The 23,898-nt window shown below is 36.8% G+C and overlaps 3 protein-coding genes and 1 long non-coding RNA gene across 4 annotated transcripts; 3 read left to right on the top strand and 1 right to left on the bottom strand.

Moving 5' to 3' along the window:
- Nucleotides 1–1,631: 1,631 nt before the first annotated feature.
- On the bottom strand, nt 1,632–3,872 carry LOC136238256 (soma ferritin-like). Its single transcript, XM_066028612.1, has 2 exons — nt 3,644–3,872; nt 1,632–2,274 (listed from the first exon to the last, which is right to left on the bottom strand). Exons 1-2 carry the CDS (start codon nt 3,749–3,751, stop codon nt 1,864–1,866), a joined length of 519 nt encoding a protein of 172 aa, XP_065884684.1. The 5' UTR covers nt 3,752–3,872; the 3' UTR covers nt 1,632–1,863.
- Nucleotides 3,873–7,842: 3,970 nt separating this feature from the next.
- On the top strand, nt 7,843–9,893 carry LOC136239409 (uncharacterized). Its single transcript, XM_066030140.1, has 3 exons — nt 7,843–8,117; nt 8,182–8,267; nt 9,661–9,893. The coding sequence occupies exons 1-3, from the start codon at nt 7,949–7,951 to the stop codon at nt 9,745–9,747; spliced, it is 342 nt and encodes a 113-aa protein (XP_065886212.1). The 5' UTR covers nt 7,843–7,948; the 3' UTR covers nt 9,748–9,893.
- A 3,075-nt stretch (nt 9,894–12,968) lies between these two features.
- LOC136239450 (uncharacterized) lies at nt 12,969–14,650 on the top strand. The gene is made up of 2 exons (XR_010693470.1): nt 12,969–13,056; nt 14,444–14,650. It is a non-coding gene; the product is annotated as an uncharacterized lncRNA (long non-coding RNA).
- A 2,258-nt stretch (nt 14,651–16,908) lies between these two features.
- On the top strand, nt 16,909–20,376 carry LOC136239065 (uncharacterized). The gene is made up of 3 exons (XM_066029806.1): nt 16,909–17,197; nt 17,262–17,347; nt 20,142–20,376. Exons 1-3 carry the CDS (start codon nt 17,014–17,016, stop codon nt 20,202–20,204), a joined length of 333 nt encoding a protein of 110 aa, XP_065885878.1. The 5' UTR covers nt 16,909–17,013; the 3' UTR covers nt 20,205–20,376.
- Nucleotides 20,377–23,898: the final 3,522 nt, after the last annotated feature.

Below are 23,898 nucleotides of genomic sequence, written 5' to 3'. Positions count from 1 at the left end.
GATTAAATTTAGGCTAAAATCAAAATACTCTAATAGAACATCCAAAACTATTTTTCTTTTAACTGTTTCAATCTCATCATTGTTCCAAACATCCTGCCATACCAGGCCAATTGCTCAAATTTTATGTGCTAACAATCACTCAGCTTTGCATGTGTGATGCTTGAGTCTCTTAATTGTTTTGTGAAACTAATATGCTTAAAGGTAAAATTATATGGGTATATTACAGTGTCTTGGGTACAGTGCCCCCAGACCCTTGCTACTGTACTAGAGCTTCACACATTACATTTCTAGGGGATGCAGGTTTCCATATAGCTCTTCACCATGCAACATAATATAAGTACACTATCAAAGGAGATACTCTAGCCAATAACCACAGCATATACAAAAAATTTAATTAGACTAGTTCCTACATAGCTATAGACCATCCCCTGGTAAAAATACAAATTGAAAAAAACTTTCAAAACTGTACAGTTAGTACATTGATGTATTTTTCTTGGCGTTTCAGTTGGTATCAAATTAAACTAACAAATTCTTGGGGTTGCATCCCCATGCTCAGTCTTTCCATAAATACTACTGGATTTGTGCTTTGTTTATATGAGGTTTTGGGATTGTCTGGATTGAGTACAAGGTTTTAACGTTTGAGGTAACGAGATGCTGTATGACCATCATTGAGATAACTGCAGCACAAGTTGCTGTCAGACCTTCAGGGCTGGTCACTGTAAAGTGTTAATAATAATAAAAAACTGAAGCCCTATAACATCCTGTAGTCAGTTTACTTATTATACAATAGCCATGTGTTCTAATACCACTATGGATCAAATATGAAATGAAGAGACTAGAAGTTATGTGATGGCATATTGTACTTCTTCAAACAAATAGTTTACCTGTTAGAATATATACTCCAATATGGCTAGGAAATTGGGAACCACTAGAGTTAGGCCAGTGATCAATAGATTATATCACAGTGATTATGCCACAATTTTAGGCATGTGTGAGAATCAGACATTATATGCACTTTGAAGTAACTAAGTTTTAGCAAATGGCCTATTAAGATATTTATAGAATGCACAAATGTATGCATACGCAAAGCTCTGTTCTATTTATATAGAGGCATTGCAGAGATTAAATAACCTTTGAGGTGACTTGACCAACTTTCTCCGTGACCGAGACAACTAAAGCTCTACAAATACCTGCTGTACTGACAAAACAAATATCACTGCATGACTGTACCTTGCTGTCATATTTGATACCGATTATGACCCCTCGACCAGCAATAAGACTGCTGTACTTGGTCTGCTGTTATTAACACTTGAGTAGCTACATAGTTTGCTCTAAGCCTCTAGCAGATATTATATAATGCATTTCGTAGTTCAAGTAACATTTCTATTTTGCACATTGCTAAATGATAGTAGGATGACATGCATGTCCTATGAATGACCTTTTGTGCTACATGCCCCAAGACCATGTAAATTCTATTCACTAGGTGATTTCACAAATCACATGACAACTTATGGCCTCGTGAGATCATACTCACTTAATTAGAGATGTATACATGACTTATCAACTAATTAATTGTCAGTTTGAGTTCACTAGCTCCATTGGGAATTAAGTTAGATAATTTGTGGCAATGTAAATAGCAGATGAATTTCATGTTACAAAACAGATGCCTTATCTTGGTGGTTAAACCCACAGCAAACTGGTTAGACACAACAAAACCATATTCTCCTTAATAAATTTACTAGTACATGACCAAAACATATCACAAATACTGAAGTTAACATTACAGTTTACCAATGACCTGTACAGCTATGTCAACTCATATATACAAATCCACTAGATCAGTCCAGTCAGTGTCTCATAAGGTCAAGACTTTAGTGACTGGTCAAAGTGCCACTGACCATGTCCAGTTTCAACCTTCTTCAACTGGGTGATATACTCTCCAAGTTCTTTTATAGCCTCTACTTGCTCATGTAAATAATTAGTTTCAATAAAATCTTGAACTTGAGCATCGTTATGCTTGGCAGCAATATCACGTAGCTCCAGCAGTGACTTGTTGACATCTTTCTCAAGCTTTAATGCAGCTTGCATTGCTTCCAGGGCACCACCCCAATCATCCAGGTTGGGTTTCTTGATTTCTTGTAGAAAAATTCTTCCTCCCCTTTCATTTTGAAGCTTCATCAGTTTTCTAGCATGTTCTAATTCCTCCTCCGACGATTTCTTGAAAAACTTACTTAACCCAGACTTTGCTTTGTCATGACGGTCAAAATGATATGACTATAGGAACATAAAAAATAAAAATGTAAAACTTTGTAACAGATATGTGGTCTGCATACTTTGCCTTTTCAAAGCTTACTGGCCACTAGAAGTAGATAATGTGCATGCATTATTGTGAAGGCAATTGCAATGAGAATACCTACTTGTGTACAGAGAAAAGAATGGATGATTTAGTGTAGCAGCTAAGACCAATAGGGGTTTTTATATACCTCTAAAGGTTCTAAACTACAGCCATGTTGTAGGCATGATCAAAAATTCAAACAATTCGAGACCACAGTTCTGCTTTGATCAAATTAATACCTCTATAGTAGAATACAACTGTTAATTAGGGTTAAATGGGGTGAAACCTCTTTATTCTACAGAACAGGTAGGTGATGACGATTAATGCTATGATGTTTGGCTTTGGTAATAGCATTTTTGTTTTGGTACTTGCATTTCAGTTGCTTCTGATTTGCACCTTGCCACCACCCCAGTATTGGACTGATATCAGCAACTCAGATTAACTATACAAGGGCAGGGGCGGATCCAGAGTCTGGAAAGAGGGGGGGGGGGGGGGGGGGCACCTTGCTGAAAAAAAGTTGAAGAGCAAAAAAAAAAAGGTCACAACAATAATAGCTAGTTATCCTTTACCAAATATATTATATCACATATGTTATGTAAAATAAAATCCTATTTATAGGGTGTCAGCATTGAGCCAGCTATCGGATTAATACATATGCTAGTTGCTACAGGATGACCTACTAAATCACCTCAAGCATATAATGGCAAACTTCAACAGTGAAAAGCAAAGCCTAGATCTTAATCAAAGATTGTAACTTATATCCTATTTGTTTGCTAGCATGGAAACGAAGCCAACTACTTCTTATAAACTGTAGTAACAGATGGATTCATGCTATGTTACCACTACCAGTAGAGGAGAAAAACATGCCCTCTCCATCCCATGCTACTTATTCTTTGTATATTGTAATAGAAAACGCACACTGCCTATTTGGACGCAGTTCCCAAAACAATACATGACATGTGCATGAACCCTTTGAACAAAGGTTCTGCAGCTACTTTGTATGCTTCTTTGATTATGCCAGCATGATGTGGTTTGTGGTTCATATATGGATTTACCTAGCTACTCAATTTCTGCATTTTATAGGGTTTAGCCTTCTCGCAGGATAGCACTTACAGCCTATGCTTACAACATAGATAAAACCCTCCAGATAGCTACCTACTATAGCTATACTATCTCGGTATGGGTACTGACAAGATCGACTGATGATGACACTGATAGACTATACTATATTTGTCCGTTGCGATCAAACTACATACACGATACTGTCTGATATCCTTTTACACTAATTACAGTTTTGTAACAACATACCATAGACAAGTACGTGTAGAAGGCGGTGAGTTCCAAGTTTATCTGTTTGTTAACGCCAGCCTCAGTTTCCTCGTGGTAGTTTTGGCGCACTAGACACTCTTGAGCCATTGTGAGATGCTTCCAAACGGAAAACTAAGTACATTCACTTATACAGAATTCACGGTGACTCAACTTTGCAAACCGGCACTCTCTACTACGGACCGCAATCAACTCGTCGACTATTTGTTTATCTACGGATATCACAAATCATTTTCCGTATATTCATAACTCGAGTGTCAACTTGGGCAGCTGAGTAATACGTTCATATACTTTGCCGGATATAAACGTGCATGTACATCCTCGGTAGTCATTGTTTCGATTCAGAGGACGGTTTCCGTTTTGGCCTACTGGAGCAATGATGAAAATGAATTGATTTGCAACTATGAGTTGCATAATTGCATTAGCTACCTATGAATAGTGCTAGGTGTAGATAGTATAAACATACAGTGGACTGTGTGTGTCTGTGTGTGTGTGTGTGTGTGTGTGTGTTGTGTGTGTGTGTGTGTGTGTGTTGTGTGTGTGTGTGTGCGTGTGCGTGTGCGTGTGCGTGTGCGTGTGCGTGTGCGTGTGCGTGTGCGTGTGTGTGTGTGTCAGTGTGTGTGTGTGTGTGTCAGTGTGTGTGTGTGTGTGTCAGTGTGTGTGTGTGTGTCAGTGTGTGTGTGTGTGTCAGTGTGTGTGTGTGTCAGTGTGTGTGTGTCAGTGTGTGTGTGTCAGTGTGTGTGTGTCAGTGTGTGTGTGTCAGTGTGTGTGTGTCAGTGTGTGTGTGTCAGTGTGTGTGTGTGTGTGTGTGTGTGTGTGTGCACTGGCCTAGTAGCTAATCGAAATGAAAGCTTCCAGGTGAGGTTCCAGTTTGATGCCCGGTCTATGCCAAGTTGGTGTTGTTCTTTCCTTGAGCAAGAAACTTTACTCACATTGGAGTTACTTGTGGTCTACGGAAGTTTGATCATGTTTCTGAAAGTCGCCATCATCTTGAGTGGTTACCATTTAATACAGAGCACTCATCATGATGCATTGCCAGTATATTAATCATACTCAAATTTCTTTTGAACCACCACTTGAGTTTGGATCAAATCATTTATACGAGACCCGTACACCACCACACTTGTGCCAAATTTTTTGCTACAAGACTAGTTTTGGCCAGCATTTTTCTGCTGTAAAGCTGGTGGAACAGTTTACCATCTATATTATTTACTTGATCTGGTGACTTTTTACATACTCTTTATGGACATCTACTTAGTTAATTATTTTCCCCTTGTTTTACATTTTAATGTTATGTGTGTGTATTAAATGTAAGTTTTGTTGTTGTAATTGTATTTTGTAAGTAGCTATGCATTGCCCGGTGTGGTGTACTATTTATTATATGTGTGTCTCTGCCAAGGAGGAATGGCCATGGCTGATTGGTTAAAACAATCAATAAATAAATAAATAAAATCATCATCCAGTCTACCCAGCTGAATAATGGTGACATAGTCAAGCAGCTGTATTATCAATGGATACCTGGTGTTAACTAGGGAAGCAAATTCCAAACCATCCTTGTCTTGCTTAGCAGTCCCAAGGGGATTTAGACTCGAGTGCCTGTGGTGTAGTACACAGGCAACCCATCACTGGATAGCAATGGCTGTCTTTCATATGGCTTCCGGAGGCTTTACTTTGTGCATATGCGTGTGCATGCATGTATGCAATATGCCTTTGATTATCTGACCCTCTTGGGACCTCACTGGCAGATAATCTAAAAGTTTGGATAATCGAAGCCCATTCATTTAGGCCCTGTTCAAATGCTCTAATAGAACATATATCTTAAACAAAATACTCTAATAGTGTACTGTTCGGATAACCAAGTGTTCAAATAATAGAGGTTTAGATAATTGAGGAAGCACTGTACTCTGATCATATACTGTTAATACAGAGGTCAGGTGGTCATAACACACCAGCACAGGTGTGATATTGCTGTCCAAACTGACACATCTTTACAAGGGTAGTATGCACACCACATCAATCACACTAATAAGAGTGTGACCATAAATTTACAAGCACTTAATACATTTAGGAGTGGGAGGCATGTCATGACATGCCTGTCATGACATGCCTCCCAGATAATCAAAATACCACTTTTAAATACTAGAATCATCTATAATGGCAGAGAATAGCTTTTCATGTATAAATATTGGTGTCATACACACCAATGTACAGTCACACTGCTTGTCTTATGTGCTTTACACACCATATCCTGAAAGTGTAATTGCACCCCAAGGGTGTGCTGCTGGTTAGGTGTGCTATGACCACCTGAGTTTTAACAGTGTATGTATATATATAAGTATATATATATATATATATATGCTCTGATGTATTATGCAGCTTTACTTTAATTGGTTTCACAGAGATTTTCTGCTGGTTTCTGGTCCCAGCTAGGGGACATGTCAACAGGTAATTTTTGAAACAGGCTTTTAGATAAGAATTTTAGGCATAATTAGTGCTTCTACAAACACAGCACCTGACTACTTAATTAGAATATGTGATTGTTGTGCTACAGTGTCTCAATTGGGGTCTATCTTATGAGCAGAAAGTTGGGGGCTCCAGCTCCCACCTTCCACCACTTCTGACTGATCATGAACAGATTGCTGAAATTATCTGAGCAGACATGTATCAATAAGATATGTAGTTATTTTAATTGATAAATTTGGGAGCTATGCATGGTGCACATCAATTTTCTCTATTGTAAAGGTGCTACACTGAAAAAGTAGAATCAGTGGCGGATCTAGAAGGGTTTCTGGGGTTTCGACAGAAACCCCTTTTAAATTTAGCTCAGTAGCAGTCTAAATACATATTACATTGTTGTACTGACAATTTGTCATATCAAACAGCTATAATATTATACTATTGTATTTCATGCAGTAGCATGCATGCAGTTGCACTTTACTGGCACCATTTTATAGCTATTAAACCCTCAGCAACACTTCACTTTTCATCTGCCACTACGATCGAGATACTCTAATAGAGCAGTCAAGTAACTACTCTAATAGAACAATCAAAGCTACAACTCCCATCTTTGCTATAGTATTTGCAGTATAAAGCATTAGATTTATTGTAATAGCTAACTAACAGTAGCCTAAAATTTGATCTCAGAGCTTCGAAATTTTCTGGAGAAATATCATCAGATCCCTTATTCAGCAAACTTTCAGAAACCCCCTTTTAAAAATCCTAGATCCGCCACTGAGAATGTTTGTACATGTTCCTTCATGCATGTACTGATGGAGTTGTACTTGCCAGTTTGCACAAAATATCCTCATAGAATTCTTCACAAATAGCCCACAATTATCATTCACATGATGAAGGTGCATTTAACATCACTGTCACCATCTTTAATGTGTGCAAATACATCTTTTCACACCAGCATTGTTGGAGAACTACACCCCTTATTTTTATAATTTAATTTGCATAGATATCAATTTGTTTGTTATACATTTGCAACTTGAATTTCAGTATAGAAAACTGCCATTTCAAAGAGGGTATATCCTGTTAAGGCTGTTATATATAATTACTTTACTTGGCATGCCTTTAATCTGATCCATTATTGAAGCTTGCCAAATCACTCAACCATCCACATGATTATGATATTAAAATATATACCCATTGTAGACTCAGAAGCTCTTCTTTCCATTGTATGTGAAATAGCGGACAGAAGCTGGAGAGGGGCCATCTGGGTGCCGGTACAGAGCACGAATCAGCCAGAACTTTCTAGATAAATCTTGCAGGATAGTTTATGACGACAGCGTCAAAAGAACATTGCTAATATTATAGGTTTGTTTTGGATATAGTTGTGTGTGTATTTTGTAATTTTTTTCATTCTTTCCTTGCCATGCCCACAATAGTTCCATACCTGGTCCTGTTTGTGGTAGCATGTTGCCCGAGGACTCACATACTTATAATTTTTGGGGGGCTTGTTTGTTGTACATGTTTCATCATTTAATAGCTATAAATCATAGCTTTGATAAAATTCTCTCCAGAGTTAATTTGTAGAGTAAACTGAGGCTAAATGTACAATGGGAAAGTTACGTTGAATGTTCTATTAGAGTAGCTAACTAGCTGTGTGACTCAATCTTGACTGTTGTAAGAACCCATGCTATGTTTAATTGCATCAGGTGCGCTCATGCTACGTTTAATTGAATCACGTGCGCACACAACGTTAGAACCAATTTTGGAAGTTGAACTGTGAATTCAAACCGGTTGCAACTACGAGCAATACTAAGCTTTAGTGTTGTATATAAGATGGCCACATACGACCGTTTTACGCCAGTTAACATACGGGTTAATTACAACATGAATTCTGCCGAGTCAACCGATGCATTTAAGAACCTTCAAACTAAAATTTTAGACAAATTCAGCAGTCCAGGTGTGGAAATAGCCAGAGATTCTGTAGATATAGAACGTATATATCGTAAGTTCTTTGTAAAAGTTTGTGTGTGTGGTGACTCGTGGCTTTTTTTTCCCCTTGACACTAGGACCATTTGAGGTGTACATCAATGGTGGTCTTGTGTTCTCCAAATACCGTTTTGGTCATTATCCTTCAGCTGGCGATATCAATTCGGTTAGTATTGCTCATTATTGTGCTTGCACAGATTCATGTTTTATAAAGCCATGTATTGTAAGTTAAGCCAAGCACAAAGGGATCTAACTTGGTTGATAATCAGTCAACACACTCACAAACTGGCTGGTAGCTATTAGCAATACACTGAAGAATTGTTTTGCACACTGCCAGTTTTCTCCAGCTGTATTTCCATTGCTGTAGCCCAACTTTCATCATGTTTGGTCGTCCAATTTTTGGCGTGGATTGATTTACTGTAAAGCTCTGTATGTGTAGTACAAGACCATATATAGTACCTGTTATTGATTACAGGCTATTGCTCATCCATACATACTTTTCCCATTTGATCACTTACTAGTTACCAACTCTATACTATATCCTGCCATGAAAGTTTTTATTCCTAATCTGCCAGCTGCAGTTCATATAACAGTGTTCAGACTAGTGGCTATAACTCTAATAAAACAGTCAGGTGCATGTAAGATTGTAATGATTAATGAGCTCATTGGTTTAGGCTAACTTTCCTGTTGCTCACTGATTTAGTAAACCTGAAAAGCAACCAGGTTGATATAGCTACTCGGTTTCCAAAAGGATTAGGCCATTGTTTCAGATCAGGGATGGACTTCGTAGCATCATACAACAGTTCATCAAAAGTGCACAGTTCCATAATGTTTGAGGCAACATGTTTTATTGTGTTGAGACCTGGTAGTTTTGGCATTGGCTTTAGGCGTGAGTCTAATATACTCAAAATATTTCCCAAAATGCTTTCAGGAATTTCCCAGAATTTTCACCTATTATTCTCTTCAGTGTTCCCATTATGCTTGAATTATGCTCCTAGGTTAGCAATATTTCTTACAATTATCTTGGAACATTTTAATCAGTGAATGCTCTATTAGAGTATTTCACTACAAAGTGACTGTTCTATTAGAGAGTATTGATCTAAGGAGCTATGTACAATGCATTTGAGTGCTCTATTGCAGTTTGCAATTTCTACTGACTGTTCTATTGATCTATTTTCATGGAATTAAGCTCTATATAGTTTGAAATATCTACCTAATATGGTAGCATTATGCTAGCATAGTACTCCAACCTATTAATATGCTTTTTATTATGCTGGCATATTTTACACAGGCCTACTTGGCTTTTGATAATGGTAAAGATCACCAGGTCAGTGATCAAGTACACATTCATGTCAGGCTTGTACATTGAGCAAATAATGTACATGGTGAAAAATATCTGACAAGGAAAACAACTTAAATGATAATGGTACACCTCAATTGATGGACTAACACATTGACTGTACACTACATATCAGTATACATTATATATGTCATCTATAAGGAATTTATCTCTACCTTCTGACATAGCTGTGTACTATTTATTATCTCTTGACTTCCAGATAATAGATGTGGCAAAAGAAGTTTACCATGGAGGAGAGCCTAGGTCAATTGATAGTTATACAGTGACGGTGGGTGGTCTTGACTAACACATCTACTGGTGTGATGTACTCCAAACTAAAGACATAATGACATTTGGTAATTCATAATGTAATGTTCTATGGTTGTGTGGATGTGTATATAATAATATGTGCGTATAAAACTTTAGTTTAATTTACATCATTACAAATGTTAGTTGAAGGTATAATTATAACGATTTTCGTTATTTGTAATCGGTGCACAATTGTGCATGCTCAAAATCTGATTATATTTATCAGGGTAATCTTGGAGATGAGGTAGTGGTATTAAGTCCTTTCAGTTGTATGGTTGCTATGTACAAAGCTATTTAACAAAACATTTTAAAGCACCATAATAAACAACCTGTAGAGTTATCAAGGGTTATGTAGCTACTATTACAAGACTCATAGAGTGATATAATGGAGTGTACTTGTTACATGATGTTTTATAAAGGTCAAAGTCATGCTTTTATATGCTACAGCTACATGGCTATATCAAGAGTTCATAATAGAGAGGTTATGAACTCTTGGCTATATGCACTAACTAAACTAGTTAGCTCCACAGTGTGTCAAACACATACACAACATTATGGGAAATTTTGTATACTTTATTACAGAATTCCGTGTACAAATAATGTTATGGAAAACCTTTAGTTTTATGTAACTGTAAACAAGTACATGTAGTTGACCTTTATTAGATCTTGTTGTAACACTAAACCTGTAAAATAACAAACAGGTCATGTTTACTGTTCTAGTACTTGTTTGTTCAGTAGTTTAAGTTGAGGCATGTCACAACAAGCCCCATATGGACTCAGTTTAAGAGTAAGTAGAATTCTAGGAAAATGGTTAGTGGGAATGGTAATTACCAGCAGAAAATCCTGATAAAGGTCAGCATGTCAAAATGCGTCTCTGTTACATAGAAATACTCTAATAGAGCAGTCAAGAAATGTTGTAATATCTCACCCTTCAGGGATCTGCCTGTGAATTTGATGGACTATAGCTAGCAAAGATTAGGTATATGACTAGCTAAGTTATCAACACTTAAGCTAACTGGGTATGTGGCAGCTACAGTATGCTTGTGGCTAATACAATTTCACTGCATACACATATAAATTTTAAGGTCCATGTAAACTACTAGCTTAGTTGCAAAATCAGGCTGATTGTTGTCTTGATTTAGAATATCTCTGTAACAGTGATGCCAGCGATATACTAATGGTGTGCTTCACTTAGCCCCATTGGGCTTTGTGAATAACCACATGCATACACAGTAGCATACAAGGTTATTACCACTGCTCATACACCTCATCCTTCACCATCTTATTGTACAGTGTGTGAGACTTGAGTTGTTATAAATCTCTTAATATATTTAGTCACTTTCAGATTGTGTTATACGCAATTCACAAATTTCGTTGTACAGTATTGCACATCTAGTCAGAGGTGACTGGCTGGTTTTCTTATACATTCCACTCATTACGACAACAGTACAAAAGGGCTGTAAGTTGTCAGTGAGTTCTTGTAAATATCATAATGATGTACTTTATTGGGATCAGCCACTTCTATGCTCATCTGGAAATTTCATCAACATCTCAGAGGGAGTTTTTGTAGCAATGTTACTTTATCTCCAATTTCTCACACTGATTACGCTTTGGAAATATCTGCAGCTGGTGGATGCAATAAGAAAGAAATAAGAGGTCCTTGTACAGTAGCTACCTTGTGGGACACCAGATATGACTGGCACAAATTCAGATTTATCTCTATTCACCATTAGCTACCCTTTGTAATTGTCCTGTTGGTCATACAGAAATCCAGCACTGTAATGTATACAATATCTTGTTGTTGACTCCATATAATAGCAAATGTACTCAAAGTATAGTGTCAAAGATCTAGTGATTGTCGTTCTTAAATATTTCCTACAAAGTAGGTGGATACGGTTTTATTATTTGAACATTGGAGAAAAGCAACTTTGCAAAAAAGATAGAATAGTTTGCAAATACAGTGTACATGTAGCTATAGACTGTGCAGTCCATAATATTATCCTTCACAAGAGAGCACTATAGTGAGGTACTGTACATTAAAGCATCACTGTCACCATGTAACTGAATCGCATCTTTTTCGCACCAGTAATGTTTTGAGGGCTATAATGTATAGGTATAGCTCAGCTGTTTTGATATTATTTTATGTTTGTACATATTAGCAACATTACAAGTATAGAAAACTAACTGTACAGTAGCTATTCATTGATGTTTACTTTACAAAAATTACACTTCTAGTGTACTGCATTAGTTCAACATTAAAGTGGGCTGTGGTATAAATTTTTAACCCTTACTATATGGTCAAAATAAATTTAAAATTAATATTCAGATAATTTACTCTCAGACCATGTGACTGGCAGTTGTTAAAAATACAGGTTGTATGTACGTGAGTTTTGAACCCTTGAGGTTTGATATAACTAAACTTGTTGCACATATACATGAGCACACTTATAGCAACATTCTGTGGGTCCATGCAGTTGAATATCTCTTGAAAAGTTGTGAAGATTTTATGGGCTCACTGATCGAACATGAGGACAGTTTGATGGTCATCTTTACATGTAGCTATATATTAACTTACAAAATTAGTTTTCTGTTCAGGACTGAGGTAGTACCTGCAGCTGTTTTGAGGTTGTTTGTACCTTGAGTTAATCTTTGAGCAAAATAGAAAATCAATAAAATTTGAATGTTCTATTAGAGTAAGCTAACTAGCTATGCATGTGACTGCTCTATTAGAGTATATCGATCTTCAACACAATTGCCAATGGCTTGCAATTATTCACATTATGCAGTTTCTACGCACCTGTGATGAAACTTACTGCCTGTAGGTCTACGCTTTAACAAAGGTAAATGAGGATGGCGATTTCCCCACCCATGTTACGTAATATAAATTGTATCACGTGCAAATAAGGACATCACAGCAGAGCCAATTTCTGAAGTTTGTGAGCAAGGTTAAAGTCGATGCTAAACTAGTGTTGTAAGATGGCCGCACAAAGTGGTATTAAGCTGGTTACCGTTTGGGTATTGTACGACTACGATTCTGCTGTATCAATTAATGTATTTGAGAACGTCAAAGCTGAAATTTTAGGCAAATTGCAGCGGCCCAGAAGTGGTTCCAGGAACTTTGACAGTACGGGCTGAGAACACAGAACTGCCGGAAGGTGCTGGTGAGTTTTAAACTGCATGTGCATGTGGTAACTTATGCCATATTATTTTGTCTCTAGGACCATTTGAAGTTTCTGTCAGTTCTGAGCTCGTGTGGTCTAAAATCCGAACTGGTCGTTATCCCACTTCAGCTAGTGATATGAAGGTGGTGAGTATTATTTAGTATTGTGCATATAATTTAATCTTAATATTCGTGATTTGTTGTAACCTCCCTGCATGGCTTCATTTCTAACTGTACTGCACTTTTTGGTATTGTTAATCATAATGCTCATGATGTATGATGTGACTGGATTTTGGAAAAACGATCCAAATGCACATTGGAAGTTTCAAGATACTGTTTTAAAGAATTCAAGTCAGCATAAGCAAGCATGCGTATGAAATTTACACAAAGGATGCATCAATATACTACTTTAGACCATGCACTTCCAGTACTTGTAGCTGCTTGTAGAGTTTCCCACCAAACAAGATAGAAAATCTGAGCAGTCGGAGAAGTGAAGTAGCATCACGAGTGCTCACTAAGGGGAGAAGGGTAGGGGGTGGGTGGGTAGTAGATAGAATTCAAAAATGGAGGCAGACCACGATTGGAGTCCAGACATGAGATTACAGGGATGTGCTGGTTTCTTAGTGACTGATACTGTATGTAGCAAAATCAACAGAATAAATGTCTGGCTAACATATCGGGCAGCCATCAGTAAACCACTGGTTCTTTCCAAGCCAGGCCCTTCACAAGGCCAGAAACCATCATTCGAGCTCTACATACCACCCAGAAAAGACGTCTGTTAAAACCGAGGTACTAGTACATAATACGATAGTGTAGCCATCCACTGGTGGTGTTAGTTTGATATTGCCTGATGTTCGATTTGGATCAGTTTTATAAAATCTGGTCACATATTATTATTTATTTGTTAATTAGCAATCACCAGACTTGTTTTAACGCTAATGTACAATTTCAGTATAAGTGGTTACAATTAAAAAGTGGGAAATGTTATGTTTAGATCAGTATTAGAAAGATTAGGAATACATAGACTGTTCCATTGGGGAATAGTTCTTGGTAGAAATGAGTAGAGGCAGGAGCTTATGGGCAGCGAAGGAGCATGAAACTGAGTTCCAAATTATGTTTGAAATAAATTGCTTTACGTCACACACAAATGGTTATATAATCAACATGTACGATTCGACATGTAGCAATGGACACTCCAGCTTCACTAATTGAGAGCCAAGTTCACCACCATCAAAGAAGAGAAGGACCTCAAGGAAGACTCAACCAACTTCTCCATTGCCATGTATCACTGCCAGTCACATTCCTTGGCTTCTTCTATGGCACCTTGGGGTCCCTTCATTGTCTATTCGTGGCACTGGTTTGCTCATTGTACATCTTCTCGTACATGATATAAATCTGTGGTGCATGTTAGGATTTTTGCAAAAAATTGACGATCCCTATTATAAATCCATTATTGTGGTTCATGATAAGATGTGTACCATCTACATATTCTATCTTTTGATATAATCACTATTATAATAATTTCCTCTTCCAGATAACAGATGCGGTAAAAGCAGCTTACCGTCGATAAGATAATTGAAGGTATATAGTGCAGACAAAAGATTATCTTGATTAACACGTCTATTGATGGGATACACTCCAAACTAACACATATAATGATACTGGTAATTGATAATATAATGTATAGATAGAATGTACTATGGTTGTGTAGATATGTGTTAAAATGTTTAATTTTAACTATGATCATTGTGGGGAACACTTTTGAATATATAGAATGCATGGATATTATTCGGAGTAATCACTCTTATTCAACACTGCACAATTGCTATGCATACACTCAAAATCTGATTAGAGGAAATAGTTATCAAAGGTATTACAAGACTGATCAAGTGATGTAATGAAGTGTTTTTGTATGATTTACGTGAATGACTGCTCTATTAGAGTAGTTCAATCTTATGTAAAAATTTTCATGTAAGAAATTTTCGTACAAATTTTGCATACAAAAAAATATTTTACAACGAAAAAAGGAAAATTATGGTATAGTCCGAGGTGACTGGTTTCTTGTACATACGTACCACTCACAACAGTACAAAATTGTCATGTGTATTAGCTACTTAATTTCTATGTATATATCTGTAATCGTGTTACTTGTGACAGATCACTGCTACAGAATTTGTAGTAGATCTGTTGGTAGTTACAGTCTAGACATCCTTTTAGCTTAAGCGTTTCACCTCCAGCTCCATAGAAAAGGTATAGGTACTGAGTTGAAAATTTTGCAGCAATTATATATAGTCAAGACAATTTATCTTCTTATAGGCAGTGCAGAACTATCTGTATGTCAAGATATTTTATTTAGCTATACTGTAAAAACTTATCAGGAGACGTCGGTGGTCATTGTAGAAAGAATTGAGTATACTTCCAAGGTGAAGCTATCCTGTATGACTTGGGTATGTGCTAATTGTGATGGTATAGGCTACCTACCACATTATTAATCCTCTCCAACATTGTACTAATGTATAAAGAACCACTGTTGCATCAAACAACTTGTAGTTATCCATGCATGTCACATCTCCAGATGAAGCTAGCACAAGTATTGACCAAGAACCAATTAATGAAATCCATCTCATTTCAGACCCACCTTGCAAAGTTCATAGCTTATCTGAGCAGACAACACAACTGGAAAGGAAAGTTACTGATATCAATGAATTCTCAGATTGTGAAAGACCAAAAATGTACTTTAGTAATCTATAATACACCACACAGAGAGAGTGGACTCCTAATACAAACACTGATACATCAACAACTTGTGCAATTCTCTAGGTGTAGCTAGAGGCTCAAAATACTTATTTGACAAGAAGTTGATAAATAAAATCAGACCCTCACGTTATGGCAACGAAGTAAACATATAGAAAATTCTGTCTCAGTCACCACAGCTCAGATATAACACTAAAATTAATGGAGTTTAGTTATATCAACCTCAAGGGTCCATAACTCACAATACAACCTGTATTTTTGCTTTCTGGTATGCTACTGCTGGTATTTAAGGACCCGCCGATTACGCTGGCATAATTATGAGCATAATAGGTGCCTGAAAGCATTGAGCATAATGCTAGCATAATAGGTAGAATATTTGTATAATAGTATGAATTCTTGCTTATCAAAATAGCTATCACGGAAGAACAGTCAGTAACTCTAATAGAACAATCACATAGCTGACTGTTCTATTAGAGTAGTATATCGATCTTTTCTGTGATATGCACTTTGACAAGTAAGTTTGTGCTTCAGCCACTTGTTATTTATCCATAAACTGGAAATTAAATTATTAGCAGAGCATGAGAACTGAGGCATAAATAATTGGGCATAATTTGAGCATAATAGGTAAGTATTGAGCATAAATTTAAGCATAATAGGTAAATATTTGAACAGTGTAGCATAGCATAATAGGTAAAATAATGAGCATAATCGGCGGGTCCCTACTGGTATTATTTGTTCCTCAGTTAATTTGATGTCTACTAGGTTGGTATGACTGTTAAATGGTCTGAGAGTAAATATTTTCTGTATATAAGTTCAGAGCATCACTAAATTTGTTGTTTTTCTAGATGGCTGGATTTTATCCTTTCTTCTTTCCTTTATTTCTCAGAGTAATTAATAATTAATTCTTTTCTCTGCAACACTTATATCAAGAGAGTTGATGTATTGCATGGATCACACTTAGTATATGTAGTTCCTGAAAAGTTTTGAAGTTGACTGGGTCTAGCTACCTCAGTCTGTTGTTTTGTAATTGTGTGTGCTATGATCTGTGAATAAATGTTTTGTTAGAGTAACTAGCTAGGTGACTGCTCTATTAGAGTAATTGATCTTCAAGCTTTTTCTACATTTAAAGTACCTACAGGCTCTGAAGCTTATTACCTGTAACAGAGTGTGAGTAAATCCTCAGTCTGTTTTGTTGTGAAGGTTGACGTGAGGATGGGGACTTCCCCAGCAATGTTACGTATTATCACAATTGTATCACGTGCGCGCAACGGCATCACAGTATAGCCGCTTTCTGAAGTGGAGAGAAGTTCACAGTAGGCTAGTATCAAGGCTAAACTTCAGTGTTATAAGATGGCAGCGCAGAACGGTTTTACGCCAGTTGACATTTGGATAAATTACAATCACAGTTCTACTGTATCAACAATTATATATGAGGAGGTCACCGCTGAAATTTTAGACAATTTAAGTGGCCCAGATGTGGTTCCCGGAACTGTGTCTGTAGGGACTGATATTACAGAATTAGAAAGTGGAAACGGTGAGAAAACTGTATGCCTGTTGTGCGTGTGGCGACTTACTGTGACTGGCATATTTTTCTCCAGAACCATTTGAGGTTAAAGTCAATTCTGTTCTCGTGTTTTCTAAACTCGAAAGTGGTCGTTATCCTTCAGCTGGTGATATGAATAGGGTGAGTATTATGTAGTATTGTGCATGTACAGATGCATAATTTTATATTGCTATATGTGACCCAGTCTGGGAAAACTGGTCTTATCGCCTATTTCAAATATGGCCTATTTAAAAGTATCAAGAAATGCCAGTTTTAAGTATTTAGTGTGTTGTAGCTTGCCAATGGTTGAAGCTATGTGTACCAAATTTTCACACGTTTTACACCAATTCCTTACCTTCCACAACATCCACTGTGCAAGTAGCCAACAACTAAGTTTCCTGCCATTTTAGATAGGTTTTAAACCGAGGTTGACTGTATCAGGCGAGCTGCAAAATGGGTGGGAGGCGGGGGGCCTGGAAGGCGGGCAAGATGGTGTTAAAAAAATTGAAAAGGAAGGCGTAGGGATGAATTAGGCCAAGTTTTGGGCCATTGAAGTCTCAAAATTGGCTAAAATGAAAGGAAATTCACAGCAGAGGTACTTATTCAATACCACAGAGCCGTACAGCCACATACAGTCATCCCCAGGCTGACCAGAGTTCCATTAATGCCCCACACCGCATGTACCAATCGCCACTGGGCTTGGGAAAAGCAGCCAGCAAAACCAGACCACTCAACTCTAGCTGATTTTGATTGTGGAATTAGATAGTTTATTCATGTAACGTTGTGTCCTGGGTGAAAAATCGAATCTGCTGACATGGGCGATAAGACCGGTTTTGTCAGACTGGGTCACATATACTGTACTATGCTTACTACATATACAACTTCCTGGCATACAGTAGCTATTATGAACGATGGAGCTCTTGTTCATTACAATCCTTCCTGAACAACTAGTGTAGTAACTCCTGCATCACTCCGTAATTCATACTGCCGAGTGCATACTGGAGTTCATTTCATTCTGAAAAAATCCAGTCTTCAAACTCATCTTCGTTTATAATGTTTTTGGAGACTCACCAACCTGTAGGATGACTTATTATGTCAGTGAACAAGTGGTAGCATCGTCCTAGTGAAAGTCTAGCATTTGTAAGTGCTGAAGTATGCAGATCTATATTGTTCAAGGCAAACTCTTTTATAGGCATTTGTCCTGTTTCACTTGGTTTTCGTTTGGGATCATTTTCTTGTGGTAAACAGGCTATGCCCCCAGTGTTCACCCTCCAGTGCCTAACTGGTAAAGCAGATAAAAACAAAACAAAAGAAACAAATCAGGCAGTACAATTCTTATGTGTGTAGGGCTTCATTATGGATGATGATCGCTTATTAGAAAAGATCAGCCGTTAAGTAGTACACTCATTGATGCTAATCCTTACATCAAAAATGGTGGTAGAATTCAATTGATGGGTTAGTATACTAAATACATTGATATATACTAACTATATATATACTAATAAAATACAGTCAGTGTTTCAGCACACACATGAAACTGATCAAATTGCAATGTGCATAGAGAGCCTCCTAATATGTAACCCAGTCTGGGAAAACCAGTCTTATTGCCTATTTAAAAGTATCGATAAATGTTGGTTTTAAGTATTTAGTGCGTTGTAGCTCGTCAATGGTTGAAGTACCAAATTTTCACACGTTTTACACCAATTCCATACCTTCCAGAGCATCCACTGTACAAGTAGCCAACAACTAAGTCTCATGCCGTTTTATATAGTTTTTAAATGGTGTTTGACTGTATCAGGCAACCTCCAAAAGGGAGGGAGGCAGGGCCCAGAAGGAGGGCAAGAGGCTGTTCAAAAACTGAAAAGGAAGGTGTAGGGATGAATTAGGTAAAGTTATGGGCCATTCAGGTCTCAAAACTGGCTTAAATGAAAGGGGATTCACAGCAGAGGTATTTATTCAACACCACGGAGCTGTACAGTCACATACAGCCATCCCCAGGCTGACCAAAGCTCCATTAGGCCCACACCACATGTATGGGTTTTCACTGGGCTTGGAAAAAGCAGCCAGCAAAACCAGACCACTCAAGTCTAGCTGATTTTGATTGTGAAATTAGGTAGTCTATTCATGTAGCTTTGTGTTCTGGGTGAAAAATCCAAACTGCTGACATTGTTGATAAGACCAATTTTCCCAGACTGGGTCACACATTACTAGTGCCTTCAATAGCTGTCAAGTTCAGTGTAAGCTTTGTTGTTATCAGATACACTTGACTGCATTATTAGAGTATTTACATGACTAGGCTGTTGTATTAGAATGTTTTGATCTTGCATAACCCATCCTTGTACAATAGTCATGGAAAAACCACCTTGTAACAAAGTCTTCAGCATAGGTTAAGTTTCCTAGCCTATACTAAGTGTTTAATAAGAACCAGTTTTGATCAGTGTGCACCAGCTATTAGCACAATCTTTTATGACTTTACAAGCGTAATTGCATTTTGACAAGAAAAATAGCCAGGATTGGGCTGTTTTCAAAAATCAAAAATTGGTCATAGACATGTACATGATCTATAAGCTTAATCTGACTACTTTTTATCCCACAATTCTTGCTATACCTGTGAAACAATATAATATGAACAAAACTATATATGATGGCAATTGTCAGTTTTGTCTTAATAACACATACTCTTTCCTTTTCACTTGATACTTACTAGTGGACCTATACTCATTGCAAAGAACCACCAGAGGGTTGTTTTAAGCTGAAGGATGCTAATTTTAGATGTGTGTTTTGTTAAGCTTTTCACATAAAAATAACATGGACGATCCCTATTATGATTGTGGTTTATAATATATATATATCATCTACATTTTGTAATAGTTACTATTATCAAGAGTAAATAATAGAGAATCTACTCTTGCTATTATATAGTATCCTCTTGCAGATGATAGATATGATAAAAGATGTTTACCGTGGAGCTCAGCCTAGGAGAATTGATGGTGTATAATGTGGACGAGGGATGATCTTATTTCACACATCTACTGACATGATGCACTCCAAACTAAAGCTGGTAGACATATTGATACTGGTAATAATATTAATAATGTAATTTATTGATAGAATGTAATATGGTTGTGTGGATATATGTGTATGTATAAAAATATTTAATTTTAACTTTACATTATGGGAACACAAGTATATTAGTGGTTTTTATCACTGTTCAACCAATTAACACTGCATAATTGACATGAATACACTACAATCTAGGGGAAATAAGTTGTGCATTAATCATACAAGCTTAAGATTGCACATTAAACATGACATGGGGATGAGTACTGAGATAGTAGCAATGAGTTTTTTCACTATAGCAACAGTAGATGTATGGCTCATAGCTACATGGCTATGCAGTCTCATTCTCAAGCAAACAAAACAAAATAGTGTTTCAAGTATTAAAACACATACACTACATTATGGGAAATTTTGTATACTTTATTACAGAATTCTGTGTACAAATAATGTTATGGAAAACCTTTAGTTTTATGTAACTATAAACAAGTACATGTAGTTGACCTTTATTAGATCTTGTTGTAACACTAAACCTGTAAAATAACAAACAGGTCATGTTTATACTGTTCTAGTACTTATTTGTTCAGTATAGTTTAGGTAAGGCATGTCCTGAGCTTCAAATACTTTTTTATCAGTACACAGAATCCAAAAATATATCCAGTAATTACCATAAATATTTGTGTACAGTATTACACATTTAGCCTATAGTCAGAGGTGACTGGTTTTCTTGCACATACATACCACTCACACAACAGTACAAAGTTGTCATGTGTATTAGCTAGCCATAATGACTTCTGAATCACTGCTTCACTAGTGTATTTGTAATCTGTGGTAGATCTGTTGGTAGTTATAGTGTAGACATCCTTTTAGTTTAAGTGTTTCACTTCCAGCTCCATAGAACATTAACAGTATAGTTCTGCTGTTGTTCATGTCAAGGCAAATGTAACAGTTTGTAACTTTTAAAAAAGTTGTTGTACCATCTATGATCAGGTTACTCTCCACCCTCACAAGATTGATTGGTCTATTTAAGTGACTATAGGATGACCAAACATCATGTCATACAAAGTGAAGATGGTACTTCTTGTGTTCATTAGCTATTGCTAGCTTTGTATGCAAAAAAAATTACTGAAAGTAAAGGAGCTGCACTGTACAGTATATGCAGTGTGCACACATACCTATACTAATGGCCAACTATACAGAGCAGCATAACAATTGCAATCTTGTGTTTGTAGATTGTGGCAAGAATTATCACAGTACTTGCATATATAACTGTCACATATATAACTTCATGGTTGCAATTCTCTGGAGAAGTCATACTAAATATTTTCTGTGCAAGTGGAAGTTGTCTTACATAGTAAGCTGCTCTGAAAACTGTAATCTAATAGGACCAATCTTGCTGATAGTCTCTGGACTTTAATGGAATAGATCATAATATCCCAGACTTATAGCTCAAGGATTTTGGTGAGAGTGTTTCTAAGCATTTGATTTTTCCTTGTTACACTTTCTGAAACAAAATTTATCACTTTGGTGATTTTGAATATTTTGTTGATAATACTAGATGCCCATGGAAATTTGCTGTCTACAAACTATATACTTGTATGTGCCACTAGATTGCTGCTTTTACTTGCAAGTGGAGAGTGAGATCTTGTGAATATTATAAAATTATGTTCCTGTTGGCACCAAACTTACCTTCTGTGTTCACCTGCCACTTCTGTGCTCATCTAGAGACTTTGTGAGCATGTTTTTGGAGCAATGTTACTTTATTCTCCAGTAAATAACACAGACATCTACTAATAGTTGCACTGATGTCTTTTGGGCAAACTTTGAAAATCTGATGGCTATATTTAAGCTGTGACAAATATATTGCTTAGAAATACAAGGTGCTAGTACAGTAGTTACCTTGCATGTAGGACACCTGATATGACTGACACAAAACCAGCTAGATTCACGAGCCTGTAAAATCTTCAAGACTCAGTTTTCAGGAGAGATTCAACTGCATGCGCTCATAGAATGTTGCCAAGTGTGCTGCAGCAAGTTTAGTTATAGCAACCTCAAGGGTCCAAAACTCATATACAATCTAGTAGCTATAGCTACATGCAATGCAGCCTGTATTTTTAAGAACTGCCAGTGATAGTAAATTAGCTGAATATTTTTATAAATTCTGAATTGTGTTGACTAGTAAGGGTTTACACCTTATACCACAGAACTTGTTGGTCATGGTCCCACTGAACTCATGCAGCATATGACATATACACGTACAACTTGGTCAAGTTGGAATGTGTCACATACTTTGACATATTGTTCAAGTTTATGGCAAATGACAAGTTTTGGGTTTACATATATTATCTGGTATATGTGTTTCAGTTTAGGTAGTGCTATAGTTGCCTTTCTGTATATCCATGGCAACAAGTTTACTGCTATCCACCTCCCCCAGTTTTTATGCTGTGGCTAAATGAAATATCATGTACAAATATATAGTTCTATTGTGAAATGTTAAAGTTCAGACAATAGACATTATTAAAATGTGTTCTAAGTGCAAATATGATTTGTTAACTCTAATGAGTTATTGCACCAATGAATATAGCTACTGTGTAGTTTTCTATACTTGTAATTTTGAGTTGAAAACATATTTGTAATTCAAGCTTATATGACTGCTCTATTAGGGTATATCCATCTTCAGGTGACAAGGCTTATTCACATTTTATATGCAAAGTGCAGCTCTGAAGTTTATTACCCATAGGTCTATGCGAACAACTCCCAAGTCTGTGAATGTTGATGTGTAGGATGGGGACTTCAATTCCCCACTCATCTTATAATTGTATCACATGCATGCAAGTGGCATCACAGTAGAGTCAATTTCTGAAGTTCACAGTGGTCACAAGGCCTAGACTTCAGTATGATGGCCACACAAACCCAGTTGCTGTTTTTGTATATTATGACCACAGTTCTGCTTTGTCAACAAATGTATTCCTGGATGTGGCAGTATGGACTGATATCACATAACTAGAAGGTGGAATTCTTTAAAACTGCATGTGAGTGTGGTGGCTTATGGGAATATTTTTCTCTAGAACCATTTGAGGTGTATATCAATTCTGTTCTCGTGTTCTCTAAATCCTCTGAACAGGGTGAGCATTATTCATTATTGTACCTGCACAGATGCATGTTTTGTGTGACATTAAAGAATAGCTGCCTATTAATATTGTGGCTATGCAGTCTCATCCTCAAGCAAACTAGCTAGTTCAAAGACAGTATTTCAAGCATGCACTGCATTATAGGAATTTTATGCAGAATTCTGTGTACAAACAATTTTGTTAGAAACTCATATTGTGTTGTAACTGTAAACAAGTACATGTAGTTGACCTTTATTAGATCTTGTTGTAACACTAAACCTGTAAAATAACAAACAGGTCACACAAGTTCTATTACTTGTTTGTTCAGTAGTTTAAGGTAAGGTATGTCATACAAATGTTCTGAGCTTCAATACTTTTTATCAATAGACAGAATAGATAACAAGCTCATGTAATCTGATCAATGGACAGCAATAGCATTTTTCATCTGGATTAAAAAAATTAAGTGAAATTGTTTTAGGTGCTCCCAAGATATGAGCCACACAAATTCTTAAATTCTTCATTTTT

Source organism: Dysidea avara, chromosome 11 (assembly GCF_963678975.1).
Source record: "Dysidea avara chromosome 11, odDysAvar1.4, whole genome shotgun sequence".
NCBI lineage: Eukaryota > Metazoa > Porifera > Demospongiae > Dictyoceratida > Dysideidae > Dysidea > Dysidea avara.
This window is presented reverse-complemented; position numbering and strand designations above follow the sequence as displayed.